The 25332-nt window shown below is 34.9% G+C and overlaps 2 protein-coding genes across 2 annotated transcripts; both read right to left on the bottom strand.

Annotated features, from left to right (window-relative positions):
- Window positions 1-1690: 1690 nt before the first annotated feature.
- LOC114746398 (CCR4-NOT transcription complex subunit 10) lies at window positions 1691-8746 on the bottom strand. The gene is made up of 6 exons (XM_028934618.1): window positions 8255-8746; window positions 7272-7358; window positions 6446-6628; window positions 6241-6327; window positions 6060-6131; window positions 1691-4018 (listed from the first exon to the last, which is right to left on the bottom strand). The coding sequence occupies exons 1-6, from the start codon at window positions 8456-8458 to the stop codon at window positions 2072-2074; spliced, it is 2580 nt and encodes an 859-aa protein (XP_028790451.1). The 5' UTR covers window positions 8459-8746; the 3' UTR covers window positions 1691-2071.
- Window positions 8747-15608: 6862 nt separating this feature from the next.
- LOC114746403 (uncharacterized) lies at window positions 15609-22214 on the bottom strand. Its single transcript, XM_028934629.1, has 10 exons — window positions 22009-22214; window positions 21841-21908; window positions 21226-21287; window positions 20969-21118; window positions 19997-20173; window positions 19412-19624; window positions 17612-19284; window positions 17053-17118; window positions 16884-16953; window positions 15609-16347 (listed from the first exon to the last, which is right to left on the bottom strand). Exons 1-10 carry the CDS (start codon window positions 22212-22214, stop codon window positions 15646-15648), a joined length of 3387 nt encoding a protein of 1128 aa, XP_028790462.1. The 3' UTR covers window positions 15609-15645.
- Window positions 22215-25332: the final 3118 nt, after the last annotated feature.

The following is a 25332-nucleotide window of genomic DNA, read 5'->3' as shown; positions in this document are numbered from 1 at the left end:
TGAGTACTCTCATATTTCAAATACATTCTCTGCAATCCTTATTAACCATTTACTGCTAGTAACCAGTTTCTATGACATGATATATCACAAACTAGAAATAAAACTAAGCTTTTCGATTCAAAGAAGGTTATTCACACTCATATAATAGAATGTATATATATACCCATCTGTATCAAGTCCTAATTATAAAAATTAGTTATAGGAAGGCGGCCATGGTTCTATGCATAAGATTTCCATCAATTTTATCTCTATATATATCAAACAAATTTGTGTAAATTATAAACTGATATGTAATCTAATGTTATACAAAAATTATTTTATATATATCATGTCACATTTATTAGAATCAATTATATTTAGCTTTTTTAATTTACCTAAATTAGTTAAAGAGCTCTTGTATTAAATATCAAGGGAATAATTTTTTAGAAAGAATTATTATGAAGTCCTAAGAAACAAAATGTAATCACATAAAAAAAATCTCAATAGTGGGTAACATAAACCCTTTTTTATTTTTTGCACTTCTACTTATCATGCTTATGTTGGTTGTGAGATTTTCTTAGCATTCACATTTCTTCCTTAAAACCTGATTCTCCTAATTTTTTTTGGGTATTCACATGCCCAAAAAAAAGGGGGGGGGGAAGAAGTACCTTGTAATTAACGTGTATCATACACCTGAAGGAAATCTAATAGGTTTATTATCTGGGATCTTAAATTTAAGAATTAATCAATAAGCTATTGATTGAAATACTAAATGGTCTCACACAAGTTCGAATATCAAAAAACGTACTTGTTAGGAGGGTTTTAACATTAATGCTTTTGGCCCGAATAAAATTATTCTTAAATCTAAAGTTACTTGAAGATACACTGAGTTACACAATAAAAAATAAAAATTAGACGATAAGTTTATCTTGGAATATATTTATTTTTTATATCATGATCTGGGTTAGAGTTTATGCTCACGCCTCAGTGTCGTTTGTATTGATCTTGAGCTGTGGTCCTTTCCAGTATATAAAAAAAAAAATGATCTTGAGCTGAGGTTTTTGGGTTTGTGTGGTTTGGGTTTTCGACCCACTTTATTAGATAATAAATGTTTGTTTTTAGTGGGGAAAAAAATATTCTTCTCAAATTTTGCGCATTTACAAAATCTGCAATGCAATTACTTCTAGAATTATAAAGAAGCATCAGCCAGTTCAAGCACAAAGTTGAGGTGTGAGCGTTGATAGATGTCAAAGTTTAAATCTTTTCAATAGATGGGAAAAGCTTAAACATAACTGTTAGCAATCATTTTTATTATGATCCTTAAAATTTAACATTAATGTTTTTGGTTAGAACGTTGGTCCTTGTGGCTTGTAAAAAGAATTAAAGTTGGGGTTAACAGTATTAAAAAGTGACATGACAAAATTGGTGAGTAAACTAATAAGGGACCTGGATTGTGATAAAAAGAACAGGAGCTTAGAAACGCAGAGAGAGTTCTGGAAAGTCTAATCAGGCGAATTCATGATCAATCGGCACAGGTAGGCTCCATATATCAGGCCTGAACCGAAATTCCGACCATTGCATTTATTTACCAAAAAAAAAAAAATTAAAAATTTCTCATACTTCATTGGGCATTACAAAAAGTAATCAGAAGATCAAAAAAATTGGAAACAATACATGAGATCTGAGCTCCAATATATATTCCATCTGGGTGTAAACCAATCATGGGGGGCGAGTCAGAAAGTCAACTCTCCAGAACGAAAGTAGAATTAAGATTCAAAATAAAAATCGATTTTCCAGTTCTTTCTCAATGTAGGAACTTGACTCTAATCTTGAATATCAACTACATTAGCTTCTAAAACACAATCCGAATCAGAATTACAACTCAAATTTCACAGGCGGGCATCAGCACTAACCAAAACACGGCCACCACCAATGAATGAACCCTAAATTTGAAAATATGGGGAAAAAAGGACCAGAAAAACTTATTCTCTGAACAGAACTTATATATATGTTACAAATGCTATGAAAGGATTAAACTATCCTCTAACTATAGCTGAGGTGGGTCAGCCATGGTGAAATGTCAATACAACACTCACGAAGATTTGTTCAATGTTATTCCACTATGGAGGAACTTAATTCGGCTACACTTTTTTAATTTGGCTAGAGCTTCTTGTTGCTTACCAAGTGAGAGATCCACATAAACTGAAGTAAGTGTGGCTTCCGGACTGTTTGGTAATATGGATAGAGCCTGTGTCACCAATTGATAGGCTTGCTCAAATTCACCCTGCAAAGCAGACATCACTGCAAAATTAGCATAAAGCGTTGCGCGTGCCTCCTCTGGCTTGAGGAAAACAATAGCTTGTGAATCCTCAAGGGAAGGATTATTCGCTGCCGTGGATCCTCCATTCGCCTCCTCATTTTCAACTACCCTTTTCACTTGCCATTTATCGCAGTCCTCTAGGCTGAAAGGCAAGTCAAAATTATTTGACCCAGACAAATAAACTGACAAATGTTCAGCCGCTTCCTTCGGTCTATTTAGCAAGCAGAGAGCCTCTGCTGCATAAACATGTCCTAGAAAGATGTAAATCTTGAGACACTCCGGAAGCTCCAACAGACATCTTGCAACTGACAGTGCCTTCACAGGGTTGTCCAGCTCAAGCTCGACAAAAGCCAAATTGGCAAGAGTAGCTTGCTTAATTAATTGATTTTCTCGTCTACAGATGTCGTCATAATAGGTTAGAGAGTTCTGAATGAACTCCTGACTAATTCCTCCCTTCTGCTCTTTTGCGTCCCCATTTGAATTAACCTGATTTAAACCTACTGATACTGAAAGTGCCTTGGAATCAATGCCATGTAAGTTTTTATTATTTGAATTCTTTGAAGACAAGAGTTCACCTGGATCGCTTTCCTCCACTGAAGAATTTGAAGGCAAACCAGACTTCAGACCTGTCCTGCAGGAATCCAGCAAGTGCAGGGCATTTAAGAGACACTGCCGAGCAAAAGACATGGATAACTTTGGTTGTCTATCATTGCCTGGACGACATTCATCCCTTTTAGATGAGTTCACAAGTCCATTTCTTGGAATCTGATCTTCCACAACAAGTTGCCTCCATTTTCCCTTCCCAACAACACGAACTCCAACCAAGGAATCTGATGGAGCGCCACCTGAAGTAATGAGGCCCTTTTCCAATGCCATGAGGCAGCATTCTGACAGTCTGAGCCACAATAAAGGCTGCTTATAGAAGATCAAACTAGCCTTCTCAAAACAGCATGCGGCAAGTATTGGTTTTCCACAAGCCAAGTACTGCACACCACTATTATATACGATAAGAAGAGAGTTATCCCGCGAGAAAGTGGCTAGCTTTAGTGGTTGCTCCTTCCTAAGCGACGAACAAGCAGTTAATGCCTTTGAGAAGAACAATGATGATGTCTGGTGTTTCCCAAGCTGGTAATAAATGCACCCCAGATTGTTGTTGAAAATACTAGTAGTAAATGCTGCATCAGGATCACCCCGACCTGATGCCATCAATAGCTTTATGGCTTTGCGGTGGTTACCACGAGCATATTCAAGCTGAGATTTCAAAAGCAGGGCCATGGACGAGTCTCTTCCACGTCCTACATTCATGGCCAACTTGACTTCACGTTTTGCTAGCTTCAAGTTCCGTGTAAGAAGCAGAAAACGAACCTTGTAAAGTTGCAATTTAAGCTTTAACTCAACAGTAGACAACTGATCCACCAAAGCCCTCGAATGATCATTTGATGACGGGCCAGTTGGCCTTGCTAAGTTTTGTCCACCCATATCCAATATCATGGCTTCATAGTCAAACGTCTCATCAGATAAAGCCCTGGATAGATGATTTTCAGATGCATTAACATTTGGACCCAAATCTGAACTGGATGCATCAGCAACTGATGCACTAGATGGGACATACGAAGACTTTGTAATTAGGTTAGCAGATTGCTGCTGTGCTGAATTCACATTGTCACCTTGACTCACGCAGCTAACACCAAATGCTTTTTCCAGATAAGTCAATACATCCTAAACAAAACAGATTCCAGATCAGAACAATGCATTTGTAAAATTCCAAAGCTACAAAAAGGAAGCCAAAATAAATATTTATGCCACTACTAGACATATTGATAAGGGAAAAATAAGATCAAAGGGAAAAGTGAAATACGAGAACATTTTATCACTTTTTTGTATCAGGAAAAAATGAAGAAAGGGAATCTCTCAATTGAAGTCTTCATATTGTAGATTGTAGAAGTTGAATCATTCAGGCATTGTAATGCCACCCACTCCAAAACCCTTCCAACCAGCCACAAAAGATCAAAAACTATAGATATCAGATCCAATTCAGAAACAAATGCTACTCTCCAGATAAGGCACAATCTTTCAATGAAAGAAGAAATTATATTAGGACAGAGTATAGCACAAAGGATAAGATATCCTCCACCACCGGAGACTTGAAAATACACAGAGAAGGTACATCAACATAATAAACCCTCCAGTTCCTCAACGTGGCCATCAAGGAAAAGGAGGCAAAAAATTTTATCATTCAAGACTTTCTGCATTAAATTCCATAACCAATAGAAATCTAAAACCCCATTTACATCCTCAACCATAGACTGTATATTCCAACTTAAGGCAAAAAAAATGTTTAAGATTTGTTTCTGTCATAAAGGTGAAGTTTTCTTGGTTTCGTTAATTAGAATTAGTAGTGTTATCCCCAAATCACACAACACATTTCTGTTCATATCGCCACCAACTCATATCACTGGCCAAATAGTTTAAGATCCAGAACTGCAGCCGGAATCGTATAATGGACCCAAATTGCAATTACTACTTTGTCCGAAACTTCAAAAAGCAATAACATTGTTGGGTGATTGAATCTATGGCGACTACTAAAATAAGTTCTATTTCAATTATTTTAAATTTATACATAAAAAACCACACTGTTCTGAGTTCAGGTTAATTATATACGATATGAAAGGTCAGGACTCTGGTCCTTTGGTTTTGATTAAAAATATGTAACTGCTGTTTTCTTCCTGCTGTCATGTCCTTCCAATTTTCTCACCAAGCATCGGGACCTTTTCTCAGCTTCCACCTTTTTCAGGTTATCATTAGCTACTGCAGTGTAGTTAATTCACGGTTGTACTATGCCTCCTAAACATCTTATTGAGTATTTTGTTGATGTTATTTGTTTATATATTTTTCAATTTCAATTTTTCAAGATCTTACCATTTGATACATTTCACAAATCAGAAACATGCCTTCTAATTCATGATCAACTACTCCGGAAGACAGAACTTATGGGCATGTAAAGGAACGAATACACCCAATTGTAATTTGTGAATAACAAAAGCAACCTATTCTTGAGCAAGCTACAAGATTATAGAAATAAGTTATAATTTGAGCAACTCAATCCATAATCCATATCAGGCGAACAAACATCCAGGTCCATAACAACAAACAAATTCATTTTATCCTAAGCAAATTGCATCAGAAGCCACAACCAAACCGAATACCATAACATATCATGACCATAAAAAACATGCTATTGGCAACATCTATTACTCAACTTACTGAATGTTCTCAAGGGCAGTTGGCAAGGTTTTCCAAAATCTCAATTACCAAATCAACTAATCATCAATTTAATGGTCAATAAAAAGACCGTGCAACACAAACTGTGATTGTCAATCTAGACTCAGGATAAGATTCATATCAATCAACTCGGGGCATATTGTATCTCTTCTCTGTATAACATATTAGGCATGATTTTTGCACTGAAAATCCAGACTGCTTCCACGTGATCATCATAGCATGACGGAAAACCAAAGGAGTGGATGAATTTATTTGCTTCTACATGCATATCAGTAAAATTTACACTCGGCCACTACGCTTAGAAAATAAATACCCACAACACAAGACAAAAAGTTACAACAACAACATGACATATGTCAAGGTTGATCATCAACACATTAAGTCATAAAACTTGCAATCCCTAAAAAGTCAAAATAAAATTATGAATATCATACAACTTTGATCAAAACAACTAAAGGAATAGTCAAATAGAACTTACAGCTGACTTTGATGCATCATGGCAAGCAAGGCTAGCATCCAGCAGCAGAAGACAAATGTGTAGAGCTGTTGTCTGGTTTTTGAAAGAGGACCACAAAAGTGAGAAAATACGAAGAAGAAAACCATTAAAGCATCATTTAATTTTTCAGAATAAAATAACACTAAAGTAGCCTGCGACATACCTCATCTATGGGTTCAATATTTTGATAGAGGGGTTCCAAAACTGATAATGTCTTTGAATACTCGTGCAGATGGAACCAAACAATGGCCTAAGACAATGAAATCACAAAATAACATAAATTTACATATTCTAGCCACAAATATGTCCTTTTCAAGAAACAGACAAGATAAGAATAAAATCAGACTAAGGAGGAAAATCTAACATACAATATTTAACATTGCCACAGAAGAATCAAATTCATCTGTATACATCGTACTGGTGCTACTTGCACCAGAAAACTCAGGCGCCAAAGCATTACTTGCTTTGGATCCCAAAACAACTTTATTTCCGACATTGTTAGCGGAGTCTCCTTGTTCACCAGAAGCCTGAGCAAGTTCATTGCTTTTCCTCTGAACCAATTTCAGAAAATGAAAAGGAGTTAGTACGAAAAATAGAGATGATGGCTATAAACTGCAACTTGAAAATAAACCACATCAACCTAAATCAAGTTTAAATTGCTAAATTCGAACATCATGCTTCAGGCCCACTTCACCAAAAGCCTAAATAAAATTCCCTACCTTATACCATTGACTTTACTGAATTAATTCCGTAAAAGAATAAACTACTCAAGCTTTCTTTAATATTATCATAAATCACAACCAGGGGAATCAATTTACGGCTTCATCGTCATCACTATATCCTCAGTCAATTCTAGCAAGTGTTAAAATCCAATCTCTTTTATTATCTAAAAATAAAATCAACTCCCAGCCCAGCTTTATAATGTGAAATCCATCTGAATTTCTAGATCAATGTGATTCACTGACATTTTCTACAAAGCAAGAGGCTCACAGACTACAGTATAGAAGAAGTCAAATCATGATTCAAGGTTACCATCATCATTACATTTACAAAATATTTCAGATATGGCAATGGTAATGGCACATCTGAATTCCGGTTTTCTGATATATAGAGATAAAAAGATATGGTTATCCCCAAGTACCAGGTAATAAAAATAAAAACACAAAACCATAATCACCTTATGAAATAACTTACCTTGACGCCATTGAGTAATCCAATCAACTTTTGGGGATCTGAACAATCATCTCGAAAGTATTCGGCAATCGCAATATTATGAAGGACCTGGGTATGAATGAGAATAAGCTTTAAAAAAACGGATAATCCATATCATTCCTTCTACTGAAATCAGGTTTACAGAATGTTTTCCTACAAGGCCCCATTGTTGAAACTTATTCACGACATCATAAACTAATCCATCAGCAGAATGCCACAAAAAGGAACAAATGAAGAACAGTTTAATTCCAAGAAACGGGAATAATTTCTGATGTTAACTTAGAGATTATAGGCATCCAGTGATTGTTCCATTTAAAATTAGACACCCATCAAGTAACTTCAACCAAAACTAACAAATTTTTCCTAACAGTCAAACTGATAAAGGTTGTCCTCGTGGAAATTTCCAGGTCTCTTCTAGGGAAAAAAAAATCTAAACAACCAAACTTTCTGTTCCACATTCAATAAGGTACTTGTTCAATAAGTGTAACCAATTTCTCCTGATATACAACGTTCTTACATTCGGACAAACAGATACAATTTATAAATTCATTTAAACCAGCTTGACGCATCTAATCCATCCCATGCAAACTCTTGCTAACAGATGAAACTTAATAATTTTATGTAAACCAAGTGAACCAGTAAACGTTGCGGTTCTAGCCACACAAGCTTAACTATAAGTGCCCGTAATATATGATGCCTGGCGGACCTCAAAATGAACTTACCATTTAGATGAAATTAAAACGCAATCCATTAATGACCTAACGAATATCACTTGCTGCAAAATCATCACTAGCCCAAGAAATGACGAGGTGGGGAGACAAATTCAGGTCAACTTGAAACTTTCAGGGCTTGGACGATGCAGATTATAATGACATGTATTGACTATTTCAGAAGCACTGGCCACACAGAAACGAAGAGAGAGAATGAACGGTGATAGGATCCATGCAATTCAAAACGAGAATTACCTTGGGATCATCCGGTTTCTTGAGCAGGAGCTGTTTCAAAACCTCCACACATTCGGCAAACTTGCCAGACTGGAAATGCAAGGCAGCATCTTTGGCCAGGGCAACGGTAACGGAGAAAACAACATCGTCAGGACCAGTGGTCGACGAGCCATCGCGGTTGGAAGAAGGGGCTGCCGTTGACGACGATAAATCTCGACCTTCCATGCTCAGATCGAGTAATCACAATATAAATCGTATCTAAAGGTTTATGAGAAGGAAGAAGAAAAGCCCTAAATTGAGTGAGCAGGGAGTGAAGAAGGAAAAGCCGAGTGCAATGAATGTGAATTACATTCAAGATCGAAATGAGAAAGGAACTTGGAGAAACCCTATAATTCACGAATTTGCAGAGAGAAGGCCTCGTATCTGTATGTTTGCTTGCTTGCTCAGAGAGAAACAGAAGAGGAAAACCTACTCGCCGAATCAGAGGAGGTGAGGATAGAAAGAGAAGGACTCGAAGAACGAGAGAGAGAGAGAGAGAGAGGGAGTTTCTTTCTTTCGTAATAATTTTTCTTCTTTTTTTTGCCGGGATTTTAATTATTTGAGACATTTTGCCCTGTTTAAAAAAAACTGTTAGGTTTTTCATTATTTTTGTTAAAAAACTGTTTATGATAAAGAAATAAAATAAAATATAGTTTTTCGTAGCGTGGCAGAATTTTTTTTGGCCAGATACTGGAGAAGAAATATAGCTAAAACAAATGGACGTAACACCAAATATATTATTAATGTGGTCAGAAATTAAATTAATGTAAGCAGACTCTGTTTCACATGAAAGACAAAAGCATTGATAACAATAACTGCAAGGAAAATTAGTAGTAGTTTTTTTTTTTTTACCAGCAAATTAGTAGTAGTACTAGCATAGCATTGATCGAATTAAAATAAAATATTGAAAGTAGAGAGATAGTAAAAATTTAATTAGATGTCATTTTATTTAAAAAAATAAAAATCACTTTCTGAAATACTATAAAAAAATTCATGTATTTTTTTGGTTGAAGCTTCTAATTATTGCTTTTATCAAAAATTAAATATTTTGACTTAAAAAAATTAAATACAAAGAAGGAAAAATGACAGAAAAACCATGGAAATTACAAAAATCTCAAGACATGAATCTCAATTAAGTGTTATCAAAACTTGTTAAAATATTGTAACAAATTTTAATTTGAAATTTTATACTTTTCACAATCTTTATCTTATTTTCCCTACAAAGAGTGGTCTGTGTATACTAGCGAGACGTTAGATGGTGATTCATTGACTCCCCAGTTAAATTGAGGATTGGCTGATAAGTATAAAATTAGGAGACTGTCAAAAAGCAGCATTGGCTGCTTTGCTCCAGCGTAACTGTGTTAAGGGAACACCACGTTTAATTGATTGTACAGTAAAGAATAGCCTAATCCTCAAGTTGTTATTGAAAATGCTAGTCACATTGTAAAGGATTTTTGGGAGGCTAACAATTTTGCTTATACCTGAAACTAATATAAGGTTCAGTCTTTAATATAAAAACTAATTAAGTAATTTGAATAGATTAGGAAAGTTTGTTAAGTTAGTTATTTGTAACAAATAGTTATAATCACGTGTATTAGCTAAAATTATCATTTGATAAAACTTTTAACATGTGCAACTACTATGAAAATTACTTTAGAAAAAATAAATACATATAAGAGGGAAAGTTGATTGAAGTCTTATATTTATAACCAAATTAAATATCAAGCTAGCTCTTATATTAATGGCATAGGTAGTAAATATTGGTCTCAAGAAAGTACTGATTTTGCAGCTTCCAAATAATAATTGTCTTAAAATTAATTATTGCGCTTTTGCAGAATATTCAAATGAAGTTGCTATCAGTTTTGTGGTTACTGGTTAGAGACTCTATAGGTTGGCTGAATTGGATGGATTTGCAAAGAAATGCAAGGCTTCTTATGTTCTTATGGGCAATGGAGGGAGCAATTTAATATGTTATTCATAATGAACTGAAAAACATAACTTTTGAATATAATACTAAATATGCTCATTAATATAAAAACTAAATAATTAATTTAGAGAGATTAAAAAAATTAGTGAAGTTGAATATTTGTCATAAATGTGGGTTAACTTTCCTAAATTATTCTATTTAATTAGGTACTTCGGAACCACCTCTTAGTGAAAACTTAATACAATCAATAAGAATATTTTAAAAAACACATTATAAATTTGAAAAACAAAGCAAATTGAAGTTTTATATTTAAAACTAAATTCAACCTCCTAACTAATTCTTATATTTAAAATTAGAGATAGTAGCAATTAAGAATGTTATGTCTCGTGATGGGGATGTGATGTTTTTGTTGAAAAATATTCTTCTTGAAAGAAAATTTATCAAGAATCATTTGGTAATTTGGATTTCAGGAGAGGTTGATTTAATTGCTAAATAGTTGGTTAAAACTACTCGTAAAAGATGTATGCTATTATGATTGGGTTATTTGTCCACCACCTTTTTTCTGAGTCATTAAACGTGAATGCTGATTATGGTGAAAAATCTGATGCAATTAGAGTGGGATTTGGCTGAGTTTTTTTTTTTCACCTTGTGTTCGTTATGTTTTCTTACATTATTGAAATAATTATATGATATAGTCTGTTTTTTATCCGGCAAAAAGAAAAGCTATTAAACAGAGAATGAGAAATAAATATGTTAGTTGTGGTGCAGTTGTTGGGGAATCATGCTTCTGCAATTTACTAACAAGAGGTTCCAACCCGTTCATGATCCGATTATTGGAGTGGAGTTCTGCGCTCATATGGTCACCACCGAAGGCCGACCCATCAAGCTCCAGATCTGAGACTGGGTGGCGATGAGGATGACGGTGATGACTCAAGTGGAGAAGGAGGGGGTGAAAGTGCCGGTGAGCTTGGTGAAAAGCCAAGCATTCTAGCACTTGGCGATAGTGATAGAAGACCCGTTTGGAACAGTTTATAAATAGCTTATAAGCTGCTTTTTAATAATGATTTATAAAATAAGAGATAAATATATAAAAGAAATTTTATCTCGACTTACGTAAAACGTGTTTATAGGAGATTTTCACCGTTTTGCCAAACTGGACCAGAGTCGAGGAAGAAGATGCTGCTATGGTGAGAAAAAAGACAGTACTAAAAGAGAAAAATATCAGTAATAATTGAGTTACAAACTTAGTAAAACTGTAAGGACTGAGTTGTAATGAGTTGAGTTACAAACTTGGTCAAATTACAAGACTAAATAATTTTTTTTTTTCTATTTTAAAACAAACAAAACCCAGATCAAAAGCTTCTTCTATTGTTTTGAAAGCTCAGAGATCAAAAGCTTGAATGATTATTTGTAGATTATTAAGCAATATGATTTGTAGCTTGCTATAAAAATATTAAGCAATATTACAAAAATAGAGCCAAGCCAAAATGTTTGAACTTCTATAAACAACTATCATTCTTCACCTGTAAACCAAAAAAAAAAAAAAAACTATCATTCTTCATCTACCAGTGCAGTGAATTTTTTTTGGGTGAAAAGTGCAGTGAATTTTATATTATCAATTATTATTTTTAGATATTTTAGATTTTAGATTATTTTATAATTTACACGGACATATTTTAGGGTGTATTTGGATAAAACCAAACCGTGGTTTGGAAAAGTGATTCTGGAGAATAGATTCTGGAAAGAATAGATTTTATGAAAAAATGATTTTGAGAAATAAAAGTGTTTGGATAGTTGTTATCAGAAGTACTTTTTATATATACAAATTACTTAAAAAGAGACATAAGTTAATATGATAATTACAGAAAAAATAGATTTTATGATATATTTTAATTTGAAAGAATAAAATTGTTAATAATATATTTTTTATTAACATAATTAATAATACATAAGATAATATAATTAATAAATAATTAATATGTATATATATTTATAAAATATAAAATTAAATATGTTTATAAAAAAATAACAAGATACATATCCTATAGGCTCTCACACTCTCCCTTTTTTCTTCAAAAACAAAAAAATTTTTTTTTCTAAAACTATGATTTTGGTTTTTGGGTGGGTGTTTGGGTGATTTATTCCCCAAACCATGGTTTGGGGTGTCACCCAAACACAGCCTTAATATATGTGTGTGTATCCAGCTATCACTCTCTTCTGATCGTCCTCCTAGCTTTAGAATATATTAGTTTTAATAAAGGGAAAATTTCACTGTAGGACCGCAGAAGATAATTAATCTCAAATAGCCCCCAAAACTTTCTGAAATCTCACTGCAGGACCAAGGGGCCAATCTGATATTAATTCCACAAACGAAATGACGCCACTACCCTTAGCATCAGATGAACCAGTCCACATGTGAACGGACTGATTCCACGTGTGAATATATGTATTTCTTCTGCAAATTGGTTAGTTCCCCTTGCAAATGCGATCTCCCGCACTTGTTCCCTCACGGACACATGCTTCAGGTGAACCAGTCCACATGTAAACGGACTGATTCCACGTGTGAATATATGTATTTATTCTGCAAATTGGCTAGTTCCCCTTACAAATGCGCTCTCCCGCACTTGTTCCCTCACGGACGAATGCATCAAGTGAACCAGTCCACATGTGAACGGACTGATTCCACGTGTGAATATATGTATTTCTTCTGCAAATTGGCTAGTTCCCCTTGGAAATGCGATCTCCCGCACTTGTTCCCTCACGGACACATGCTTCAGGTGAACCAGTCCACATGTGAACGGACTGATTCCACGTGTGAATATATGTATTTATTCTGTAAATTGGCTAGTTCCCCTTGTAAATGCGCTCTCCCGCACTTGTTCCCTCAAGGAAATAAGTTTCTACTAGGGGCAGTGGCGTCATTTCGTTTGTGGAATTAATATCAGATTGGCCCATTGGTCCTGCAGTGAGGTTTCAGAAAGTTTTGGGGGCTCTTTGAGATTAATTGTCTTCTGTAGTCCTACAGTGAAATTTTCCCTTTAATAAAAGTACCACTTTGTCATCAATTATTCATTTTACTATCAGTTTTCTATTTGGTGTCAATTTTAGTGGAAAATGGATAGGATAATAAAAGCTTGTAAATTTTGACTCTTATGTATGATGACTTTACGCCAATTTAAAAGGTCGACATAAAATTTTTTTTTACAGGCATGGACTTATTCATTCATACTTTATCCAAATAAATTATTATCTCTCAATACTATAGTTTAGATTGATGCAACTACTGTCTACTGTCATCAAATGAGTAAACGGGATTTTTTATGGGGTCAAACAAACGGGGTTTACTTTGAGACATAGTTATTATTGACTCAGTTCCTGGAGAGGAACAAAGACTTTGAATTGAAGACATCGTTGCACAGAAAGGGGGGAAAATATCCCTATTGGAAATTTTTTCAAAAAATGTAAACAAACAATATAAAAATCCCAATTGTGAGATGACGGCGGTGGCAGAAAAAGGATTGAGGGCAAAATTGACATTTGATCTAATTACTCATAGTATGGAAATCATCTTTACCATTAAGAAAAAAATCCAACCAAACACACCCACATATATTAATGGGACCAAAATTATCATTGCAAAGTCATAATGGAGTTGAACCGGATCAGGCAATTAGCCACTTCATACTCTTTTTCATGTTTTCATTACATTTTGAACTTTTGGAAATGCCCGGCGCATAAATAATTCCTACAGCTTTAACACATAAGCAAAGCAAAATTGATAATTGAATGCGACAAATTAATGATGGGTGACCCAAGAAGCGTATCCCATCTTTGTGACCCTTTTATTCTATCAGTTTTTTTCCCCAAAAAAAAAGGGATGAACAATTTTGTTTGCAAAAGTTTAGGGACATAAAACGACACTACTTGCACTATTAGTCCACTCATAAGTGCCAACAACCTCGTGATTCTTAACATGAATTGACTAAACAACTTCATTTACGTTCATTGTTCACCAAAACAATGGAATCTCCTTGGAACATGGGACCTTGACGGGAATTAAAGCTTGAGCATGTCAAGTCAGGTGAGCATTCAAATGCCCACACGGCTGCACAGGAGATTGCATGGGCATTGTATTCATCTTTATGATTTATTCCTTCATGCATTTTTTATTTGCAAACTCATTTGATTAAAATGAGTTGACAAATCTAGTTCAGTGACTAAAGAGAGATTATGTCTCGGAGGGGCGTGGGGGAGAGAGAGATGACATCTCCTATTCATTTGACTGGATTAGAAGAAAAAGTTGACAACAATATTATAAACTGTAAACTTAGTTTTTTTTTTTTAACTTTAACGTTACAAACTAAAGGTAATCTACAATGATATCATTGTCTACTGCCAAACACACTCCAAAGGTTACATACTCACTCCTATACTAAATATAAGATCTAATTTATAATACAAACTACACTATAAATTAGATATTATATTTAAGATCGTAGGTAGTATTTTATTTTATTTTTTTATAAAAAGATAATTATATTAAAGGTTAAAGTACATTTAACACCTCAAAATATTTTCTCAAGTGCATTTAGCATCCTCAAATATTTTGTGATGCATCTAAGACCTTAAATATCTTTTAAATACGTCTAGCACTCTGAAATATTTTTTTACCTTAATATTAGATGCACCAAAAAATATTTTTACATGCTAGAAACACCTAAAAAAATACGATGCAATAAAAAATACTTCATAATATTAAACAGACCTAAAAAATATTTAAAAGTGCTAGATATATCACAAAATATTCTAAAATACTAAATAAACTTGAGAAAATACTTCGAAATACTAGATACACCTTATCCTTATCCTTTGTATTAAAACAACATTACAGGTAGTATTTTACAAGCGCATGTTCATAAGCTAATTTATGCGACCCCAAAAAAATTCCTGTCAGAGCAAGAATGATAAAGGCCTCCGAAAATACCTTCGCTGATCGTCACATCAGTGTGGTGAGTGAAGATGAGCAGGACATTATTACTTAGGTATCACTCGTGATGAGTAGTTTTCTCATTTATTCACGTTAGTCCAAAGACTCTTAAAGGAGCAGCTACCGCAAGTTCCACCCTTAGAGAGCGTTTAATCCCCGCATCGTTGAAAAGTGTGTGTATATGGGCGAGGGGTATAAGAACGTATCACTATTTGAATATTGGCCCTATTTGTAATAGTATTTAGTAAACATATTTTACGTAAACCAAAATAAAACTCACCTAGTATTTTATAAATTATGATTAAAAAACTACTTAAAAACTAATTCAAACAGGTTTATTATCCACCTTCTGTAATTTTTTTTCTTATTTGGTGTTGGTTAAAAAAGAAAAGCACCTATAAAAAGAAATTATATTACAGAGAATCCTGTGCAAGTGTCAACCCAACCCTCAGAGAACAGTTATATAGCTTTTCTCAACAAAAGCAATATGGTTTCGGAATCCCTTACCTCTTGACTTTCCTGGGAATCTTCAAGTCCTTGTGAAAAGTCGACATTAGTATAAGTTCGAATTCCTGGGCCACGTCCTCCAGCATCCCTTTCCTTTCCTTGCTGTGCTCGCTTCACTTCCTTTTGATGCTCAGTCAGTTCTAACCTCTTTCTTTTCAAATTTAAAGGCAGTGGTGGTACTGATGCCTCTTTCTTCTCTAGCTGGTTCCTATAATCCAACACTAATTCCACTCTCTTAGACGAGCTGTTCTGCTTTGGAGCCAGCTTGTATCCCCCAGCATGATTGGCTTGTTCTTGAGAGCGGCATTTTTGGAGAAATGGGAGGCTTCTTTTCTGGAGTTTTAACTTACGGTTTCTCGATAGCTTGTCCAAGACAGGAAGCAAATTGGGTGGAAAATCCAATACAAATTGTTGGCCAAACGTTGAATTCCAGAAGTCAATGGTTGGCTCTGAAATGGAGGCATGTGGGTGATCAAGAGTTTTTTCAAACAAGGGTTCGTAAAGTTGCAGAAAAGCCGAGCCAAAGTTTATTGGCGGCTGACTTCTTCTTAGGCACCCAAGAATTTCAGTCCACATGAGTTGGAGTTGATCATCGGTGCTTTCATCCCACATTCCCATATTTGATAGCCATTCAAGCAGTGGGGAGGACATAACCTGCAACCAAGCAAGTGGAAGATTACGTACTGCTCTAACAAATTTACATTTTTCAAACGAAGTGAGGCTCTATGCAATAGAACCACAACACCTCTCCCCCCCCCCCCCCAAAAAAAAAAGCAGGAAAAAAAAAAAGGTTGGGGGATAACCCCGAAACTCTAGCATCATGAGTCAGATACTCATCAACATTAAGAAAATTGCTGCCCTAGAATCCATTGCTTGAACCCAAAAGGAGTTGGCTCAGTGGCACTGAACAGAGCCCCAAGGGGCTTTGCCTACAAAGTTCGGAGTTCGATTTTTTTTTTTTTGGGGGGGGGGGGGGGGGGAACCTTAGGAAAGGGTCTGCCTGGCCACCAACACCTGATTTAAATTAGTTTTGGTACCTAGTGGCCCCATGGATACAGGATGCGAAAGCGGAAAAGTGTCCATTGGCCACCTACTCAAGGTCTATTCCATGAGTTCGTTAACCATTTCTGGTGCAATGTGTTAGTATACAAGATTCAGCTGACGCTTCTATGTAAATAAAGGAAACAAACCTCAAGGGAAATAAGAATATCTTGCTTACGGTGGAGACAACCGGCGAAGCATGCCAACGCAGAATATACCCTACGATTTATGCCAAACTGAAAATCAGACGAAGACTTGCTCTAAAAGCAGCCAAAGCATGCATTGGAGGAAACAAGTCATACAACTGTAGTGACTGACCTTGAGGCGCTGGCAAAGCCAGGCAGTGGATCTACTATCTTCTTCGTCCCCAAGAAGTTCAGGTACCTGTAAAATGCCGCACGAAAATGAGTCCCTTCGATATCGTAATTAAAATTCTCCAAATTATAATGTAAGCAATCACCTGCAACAAATAACCCAAATAGACAGAGGTATTTCAGAGTCTAAATTTTGGTTCTGTATAATATCACCCCAAAAAATAAATTCCAATGCTCATGCGCAAATAAATGAAATCCCTACCGACTGAGCAAAGCAGCAAAGTACTTGTTTAGCTTTCTATCAATTGACCACTTGAAATCACAATTTCAACGATCGTATAACTAACGTTTCAGAAGATGGAATCATCAACATTTTAACAAAATGCAGCAGAAAGAAGAAAAGCATGTTTAAATGCCAGTGAAACAATTTCTTAAATCCTTAATACAGAATAAGCGTAATATCAATTTTTTTTCCCCAACACAAGGATACAAAGAAAGACACCACCCAATTATGGATTGAAGAGGCTCTTTAGCTGGATTTGACAAGACATACATGGACTTACCTAGCAGCAAATTTTAAGCAGTTTTCAATGCTGTTGGATTTTTGCCTACAACTGCCATTTTGACTGCTGATTGTAGCCGAAATTAATTCTGTAGTCTGGATCTGTTCTAGAATGCATATCATAAAATTTCCCAATAAATAAAGGAGGTCAACACCAGTATTCTTCCCTGTTGATTTAGTATCAGTACTGCTCTCAAGTAAGCCAACATTTTCATCAAGGAATCCAGCTAACAAGGAACAAATATCTTCATGGAAATTGGTGGTTGCTGAACATCTAAATTCTGACGCACTAAAATGTCCATAAAGCAATTTCCACGTTTGGACAATGAGTTCAAGCATGGGCATTCTTTCTGATAATATGGGATGCTTCTCCAAGTTTGGAATGTCTGAGTGTACCAACAGGGGGTAAATTAAAAGATGGCACACGGAAGAATAACAGGCGTTGTCAGGCATTGCTTCCCGTATTGACTTACACTTAGCATCATGCACAGAATGTCTCATACCCTGAGCTACTGCTACCCATATATTTAAGTAAGTTGGATGAACGTGTTTGTACAACAAGCCAACACAAGTGAGAAGAATATCCAGGGAATCACTTGAGGAAAATAAAAACTTAAAATATTCACACATCCCTTGAGAATTGCAGTCTGACTTGGGGGATTTCGAAGTTAGCTGACCCACCATATGGAAGTAAAGTGCTATTAAATAAATCAATGGAGAAACCTTGTCCATATAAGAAATGAAAATGACACTAGGCAAATTTAGGTGTTTGAGACGATCTATTGGCTGCAAGCTGTCAATGGACTTTAGGTCAAATGCGAACTTGTACAGAGGAGATCCCAAGATAGAAGGACCTAACTCCTTAGTGGTAGCATCTACAAACTGAATGAACATGTAACATAAATCACTATTTTCACTGCTGTTTGAAAACAAATCCTCACATGTCTTGTTCATGAATGTTAGTAATGAGTTTAAGCACCGCATTATACCATCATAATTAATAGATGGATTTGTCAAGTCTAATTGAACCCCTTTCAGAACATATACAAATAACTTCAAGGCAGTGTCATAAACGGAACTTCGGTGCTCACTGGTGACAGTTGTTCCAGATGCTTGATGGATGAGAACAGATATCATCCTTAGGTAGAAGTCCAACCGGCTGATATCCCATGGCAGCCATTTGATGCGATGTTGCTTCCAAGAATATTTTCCAGATAAAGAAGGCCCAATTTCTGACAGTCTGGGTCTTGCCTGGTTAGTTGACTGGTAGAAACCATCCCCGCACTTCTGTAAAATACTATCACAGAGCAGGTCAAGGCCCAACGAGATCATCCTGTCATCCATTCCTTTCTGAAAAATCGCCTCAAGAATGGGCCCAAAAACCATCTTTATCGCCAATGGTTCATTGACAAAGGTATCAAGCTTATATAGTAAATGACACCATGTATTCAAGCAAGATAACTGGACAGATATATCACAATTACTAGACATAATGCCGATCAATGGAGTCATTATCAACTTTATACTTTTTGAAAATCCATTTGCTTCAATGTCAGTGATATGATGTCCAATTCTATGCCGTTTCTGAAGAGAATTCTCATCAAATGGTGTATTTTTCTGAGAAGCCATCACGGGACAGTCAATAAGAGCGTCGACTAGACCTTCCCAGGCAACCTGCATCAATGACATTGCGCATTATTTAAAATCACATCACTAGATGATATTGATAATACTTTCAGCCTAATATAGCCCATCCCTATGAATTTGGCCAATAAAATGTGGCAACTCCTATATAAAGTACCTGAGTGGCAATTTGAACTTGATAGTCAAGATCTGTAAATGTACTCTCAGGAATTTTCAGCATATCATTTACCAATTGCCTGTTCTTCAAAGCATGAGACCCTAGCATGCGGACAAACCAGCCCCATGCTTGAATAACTTGAATCTTCATACCCTGGTCAAGCAAATCCTTCATTCCAATGAGCAATTTTTTCTTCAAATCTTTGACAATAGCCTGGGTAGAAACGAGGTAAATAATTAGAGCAATGACCACATGTCAAACTGCTGGCCTTCACACTATGAATCAGCCTTGTAGACCAATAATGACGGATCATGCATGGTATATCAGCTCAAAAATTTGTTTCGATTGCAAGACAGAAAAAAAAAATCCGCACGAATTTTACACAACTGTCTACCATGAAAAACTTGCCTTTGCTCAAATCTAGCAAGTGTTCTGAATCGTTAGTCACTGGCTTCATGGGTAAAAGCATGTAACAATAACCTTAAGGTCTAACTATAATATATCACACCATGCCACCAAAGTTCAGGGTATAGAGTCAACACTTTATATTGAATAGCCTATGATAAGATCTGTGTATTTTGGTACCTTGGAGAGGTCCAGTGAAGGAGGAATAATTATGGACCTAGTCTTCAACATGCACCTTTCTGAAGCGTCCCTCTCTCTCTTCTCTGTGCTGAGAAGCCTCCTATATATTGGAGGAGCCCATATATGTGATGAGCTTCTCATTTCCTCCCTCAATTGAACAGCTAGCTTTTTTACAGCCTGTTCATTAAAAGATTAAAGATGAGAGTTGAAAGAAATTGCATGAATATAAGTGCCAATAATGATATCCAGGACCAACGTAAGCAGGCATATACGAAAGAATACTCCCAGTTATTCATTTGTCAAAAGCAGGAATTTTACACTACTATAACACTGACAATTCTCAATAGTGATATGATGCACATGTACATTGCTTTGCTTTCAAGGTTGTGGTGCCGACATTTATCTGTTAATGACACATTATGTTAATCAGCTCGAATACTTTATAATGTTGTTTATTTAACGATACAGTCCATAGATTAACGAGGAAAAAAAGAAAAATTGGACTTCCTTTCCTCCTTTTTCTTTATTAAATAAGAGACAAATGAACAAATGGTGGCTGCAGGAATAAATCCTTCAGTTAGCCCATGCATAAGCACCAGACTTCTCAATAGAACTATCAAGCTATTGGTTAAGGGAAGATATGAGAATATGCCTTAATTCTGCTTCTGTGTGAATACTACCCTAAAATTTCAGTCAAAGCGAACATATCATGGCAAACTACTATAAGGAGACATTATGCTAATCTAAGCGACCACCCAACAAAAAAGAAGAAGAAGAAGAAGTATAAAACTGGATGAGTTATGGACTTCTGTTACATCAATAGGTAAAATTTGTTCTTCAAGCACTTCCGTTAGTTCCAAACTCACAGTGCCTTTCCTTTGCCTCTTCTGTTATTGAATGCCATTGCTTCTTTTTTTAATTCTTTTCTGACAACCTGATACTAAGATTTTTCCCGACGAAGGAAATATGTACCTGGCTAGCTTCAAACGTTGTTGATAAAGAACCCATAGGATTGTCAAAGGCGTGAATGATTGCCAATAACAAAGAACGGAAGTGAGTTGCAAGAATGGATGCATCTATTTGCTGGACAGATATGCACCATACCCCTAAATTACAAGCAGACTGCGGCAAGAGTTGAGCAAGTTAATATGATTCTACCAAAAGTTTGGTGGGGAATGTGGCTATCTATAAGAACTTATAGAACTATCATGATGAAAGAGGACTCTAACCTTCAATTTTGTGGTCGTGATGAGTTTGACCAATGACTCTAAGACCAAATTGACATCATCCACTGCAATTACAAGGAGAAAACAGTGTTTTAAAAATCAAAGTGGCTCACAGACCCTTTCCTTTCCTTAAAAAAAAATGCATGTATTTTTTCTGCAGAGTGGGAGCATTAAAATCTTCAGCATGTTAACTCTAAGTCAAGGAGCTGGACATTTCTCAACTCCTAATACAATAAGGTAAAAGTTTGACTTGCTTTACTTCGCGTCAGATATTCGAACATGTATACAAGGCAGGTGAGGACAAAATAGAACTACAACACAACTGAATTATTTGTCTTCTAACTACACAAACTTAGTACTGAAATTGGAAAATACTGTAACCTTTCTCCATCTTATCATCAACTAACTGTTAACATCACGATAGGAACGAAGGCAATAACAAATAAGCTATTCAAAGTGACATATTGATAATGGCGCGCAACAACTTGACCGTTAAGGCTTGGGTAAAAAGACACTGTAACTTTCAACAAGGCATTAGATGATGGGGGAGTGGTTGAAATTGTATCGGCTGATGCAGATTAGCAGTTTTAATTGTCCCCTGTAAATAAACGCAGATACCTCGGAGTGCGGCCACAAGAACGGGATGATAAATCATGAAGCCCAAGCCCTTCAACGCCTGCGCAACTCTGGAAGCCGGAAAGAAGATAAGAAATAAAATATAGAATTTAAAAATCTTCAAAGCATTGAAGCAAGTCCTAAGAAGGTAGCTTGTCGATTGATGCTCACACTTCTTCATCATCGTCGTGGATGTCGGAAACTATTGAACAGATTAGAACCTGGGAACATTCGGTTAAGGATTGAATAGAAGAAGGATTGTGAGCAGAATGTTGTTGGAAATGCAGGAGCGTTGAGTAGCCCAAAGATTTGTTCCATTTGTCGTTTGAAGTTATAAGGGATTTGATATGATGGATCTCGTCCGAGGAATTTGACATAACTAGACCAGCCACTAGGTAGCGTTAGACGAGACTGAAACCCTCGCTCCTCCTGCCTCTGAGATATCGAACTCGAAGTCCCTTTTCGCGCCAAAGCCCGGGGAGGATTCAAAATAAATAAAAATGGAGGGAGAGAATGGACGGAGACCTTGTCTTGGACTTATGGAATATAAATTGCAATAAAATTAAAATATGTTAGAGTTAATTTCATAGTTAATTGGATTCTAAATGTAAACCGATAAAAAAATTGATATTCCTCCGGTCCTTAATATAAGATCCATTTAACTAATTTGATTAGATTAAGGAAGTTAGGTAAGTTAGTTAATTATAAGAAAAGTGACACATTTTTCCTAAAACACCATAATCATCTTTCTTAATACCCCATCTACCTCTTCTATTTGATTATAGTTGAGGAAGTATCCATAGGGGTAATTTAGAGAAAATTGAAAAATATGAGAAATGGGTCTTATATTTAGGAACAAAACCAACTCAACAATTGGGTCCTATATTAAGGACCAGAGGAGTACTAAATATAATATTTTAATTTATTTTATCTCTCATATTTATCTATTTTTTTAATAGTCTTTGTAATAGTTATACATATTAAAAACTTCATTATATAATAGTTTTAACCAATACACATCATTAGTAAAAGTATTCTAAAAAAGATAGCACATATTTATTACAAATAACCAATTTAACCAATTTTTTTAATCTATTCAAATTAGTTAACTAGTTCTTATATTAAAAAATAAAGGTGGTATGTGTATTTATTTGATGTTGGCAAAAAAAAAATGTATTTATTTGACAGTGGTTTTAAGATCATTTGAGGTTTAGTGCATTGAAATACTACCCTTACTACTTAATATAAGAGCTAATTGACTATTGACTAATTTGAATAAATCAAAAAAATTAGTTAAGTTAGTTATTTGTAATATATAGGTGTTGTCTTTTCTAAAATATCTTTGTTAATCAAGTGTATTAATACTAAATGACTATTTTATAAAAAATAGATAAATATAAGATATAAAATAAATTAAAATTTTATATTTAGGATAATCATAGACAATAACTTTATCTAGTATGGTCTTAATTTAAGAATTATTTACGTTGTTTTACGTACGAGGAGGAATCAATAACGGAGGAAGATGAACTGATAGCCTGTGGCTACGACCCGAGTTTTTCAAGTTTTTCTTCTTAATCTATAAATGTTATTTGTTCTTTGTCCTCCAAAATTTATATTTTTCCCAACAATTTATATAAACTTTAATTGCACGACTTTTCTTTTGTGTGTGTGTATATATATACACGAAAGTTATTTTAAAAAAAAATCTTTTGGTAGGCTATTTTCATATTATGTTTGTTCTTTATGCTTTGATTCTTTGTAAAAGTCTTAACTAGTTTTTTTGCCCACAAAAGTCTTAACTAGTTAATACCTTGGGAGAAACCAAATGCATCGACCTCTAAAGCTTGGGAAAAACCACATGCATACAGACTAAGATTGGTAAGATTTGTTTTTTTGGGTTGAGTTGTAAAATTTGAAAAATCAGCATTAACTTCTGGAAGTTGGTAACTACAAATTGTGATGGAACTCCGAATATGTCTGCATTATTTCAAGGTTATCCCAAAAAAGTAAAGCAATTAACAAGAGTTTAGGTCTAATAAAAAAATGGTTTAATCCTTAAATCAAAATTCGAATAGTCATTGAGAGATTTGTTCACACTTCGTACCTATGATTAGAGCCAGTAACACAAACTGGGCTCACAGTTTGCCAAAAAAGACGGGCTTGGGTCGACAAAATGCCAACCTGCCAAGGTGCAATCTACTCTAGCTCGCACCGTCACGGGTTGGCAGGCTGCCTGCTTTTTTTATTTTTTATTTTTCTTTTTTTCATATAATTCCTAATATATTGTATAATGTAATTAACATATTTTGACTTTCAAATTCTACATGAACAATTGGACACTGTCTTATTCGTATCATTACATACATAATTAGGCACTTTATATATTTGTGGCTGTGTGTATAGTTATATAAAGAACATCATCCATCTTTTATTTTTCATTTATTTGTTGCATTACTATACAAGCCTTTATAAGATTAAATAAACTTGTGATACTTGTATATATATAATATCTACTTAATTAATTTGGATAAAAAAACTAGTTAAATTAGTTATTTATAAAAATATGTGTGTTTTTTAAAAAAATATCTTCTTAAATTACAAATTAATCTTTATATTATTTTATTGCAACCCACTATTCAAATTCAAAATTTTGAACCCAATTTTAATATTTCAAACTAAACCCAACCTATACAATAATAATAGTTTTTTTTATTTAAAAATATATATTAAGGCGGGTTTTGCTAACCCGCACTACTTTAGGCTCAAACCACCGCGACCTAGCCTGTATCTGCACTGCCAACTCGCTTTCCCACCTCTACCTATGATGCTTTGAATAATATTGATTTCAATGAGAAGATGCCTGTACTCCACAAGGGATAAAAACAAAGTAAAAGACCCTTGAGTTTTTCAAGTTTTTCTTTTTAATACATAAACGTTACTACCTCCGATCCTTAATATAAAACCTCATTTGATTTTTATCTTAGTCCTAAATATAATATTCCAATTCCTTTTGTCTCTCATATTTATCTTTTTTTTTAAAAGTAGTCTTTCTAATAATAGTAGTTCTAACTAATATACTTGATTAGTAAAAATATTTTAAGAAAAACAACACATATTTATAATAAATAATTAACTTAACTTATTTTTTTTACCCTGTTCAAATTAGTTAACTAGCTCTTATAATCAAGATCGAAGGTAGTATTTGTTCTTTGTCCTCCAAAATTTATATTTTTCCCAACAATTTATATGAACTTTTATTGCACAACTTTTCTTTTTACACACACACACACACACGAAAGTTATTTTTAAAAAAAAAATTGGTAGGCTGTTTTCATATTTTATGTTTGTTCTTTATGCTTTGATTCTTTGTAAGAGTCTTAACTAGTCAATACCTTGGGAGACACCAAATGCATCGACCTCTAGAGCTTGGGAAAAACCACGTGCATGGACCTCCAAAGGTAGCTATACAGACTAAGATTGGCAAGATTTTTT

The sequence above is a fragment of the Neltuma alba genome, unplaced genomic scaffold (genome assembly GCF_004799145.2).
Source record: "Neltuma alba isolate B1F8T4 unplaced genomic scaffold, ASM479914v2 tig00004969_pilon, whole genome shotgun sequence".
NCBI classification, from domain to species: domain Eukaryota; kingdom Viridiplantae; phylum Streptophyta; class Magnoliopsida; order Fabales; family Fabaceae; genus Neltuma; species Neltuma alba.
This window is presented reverse-complemented; position numbering and strand designations above follow the sequence as displayed.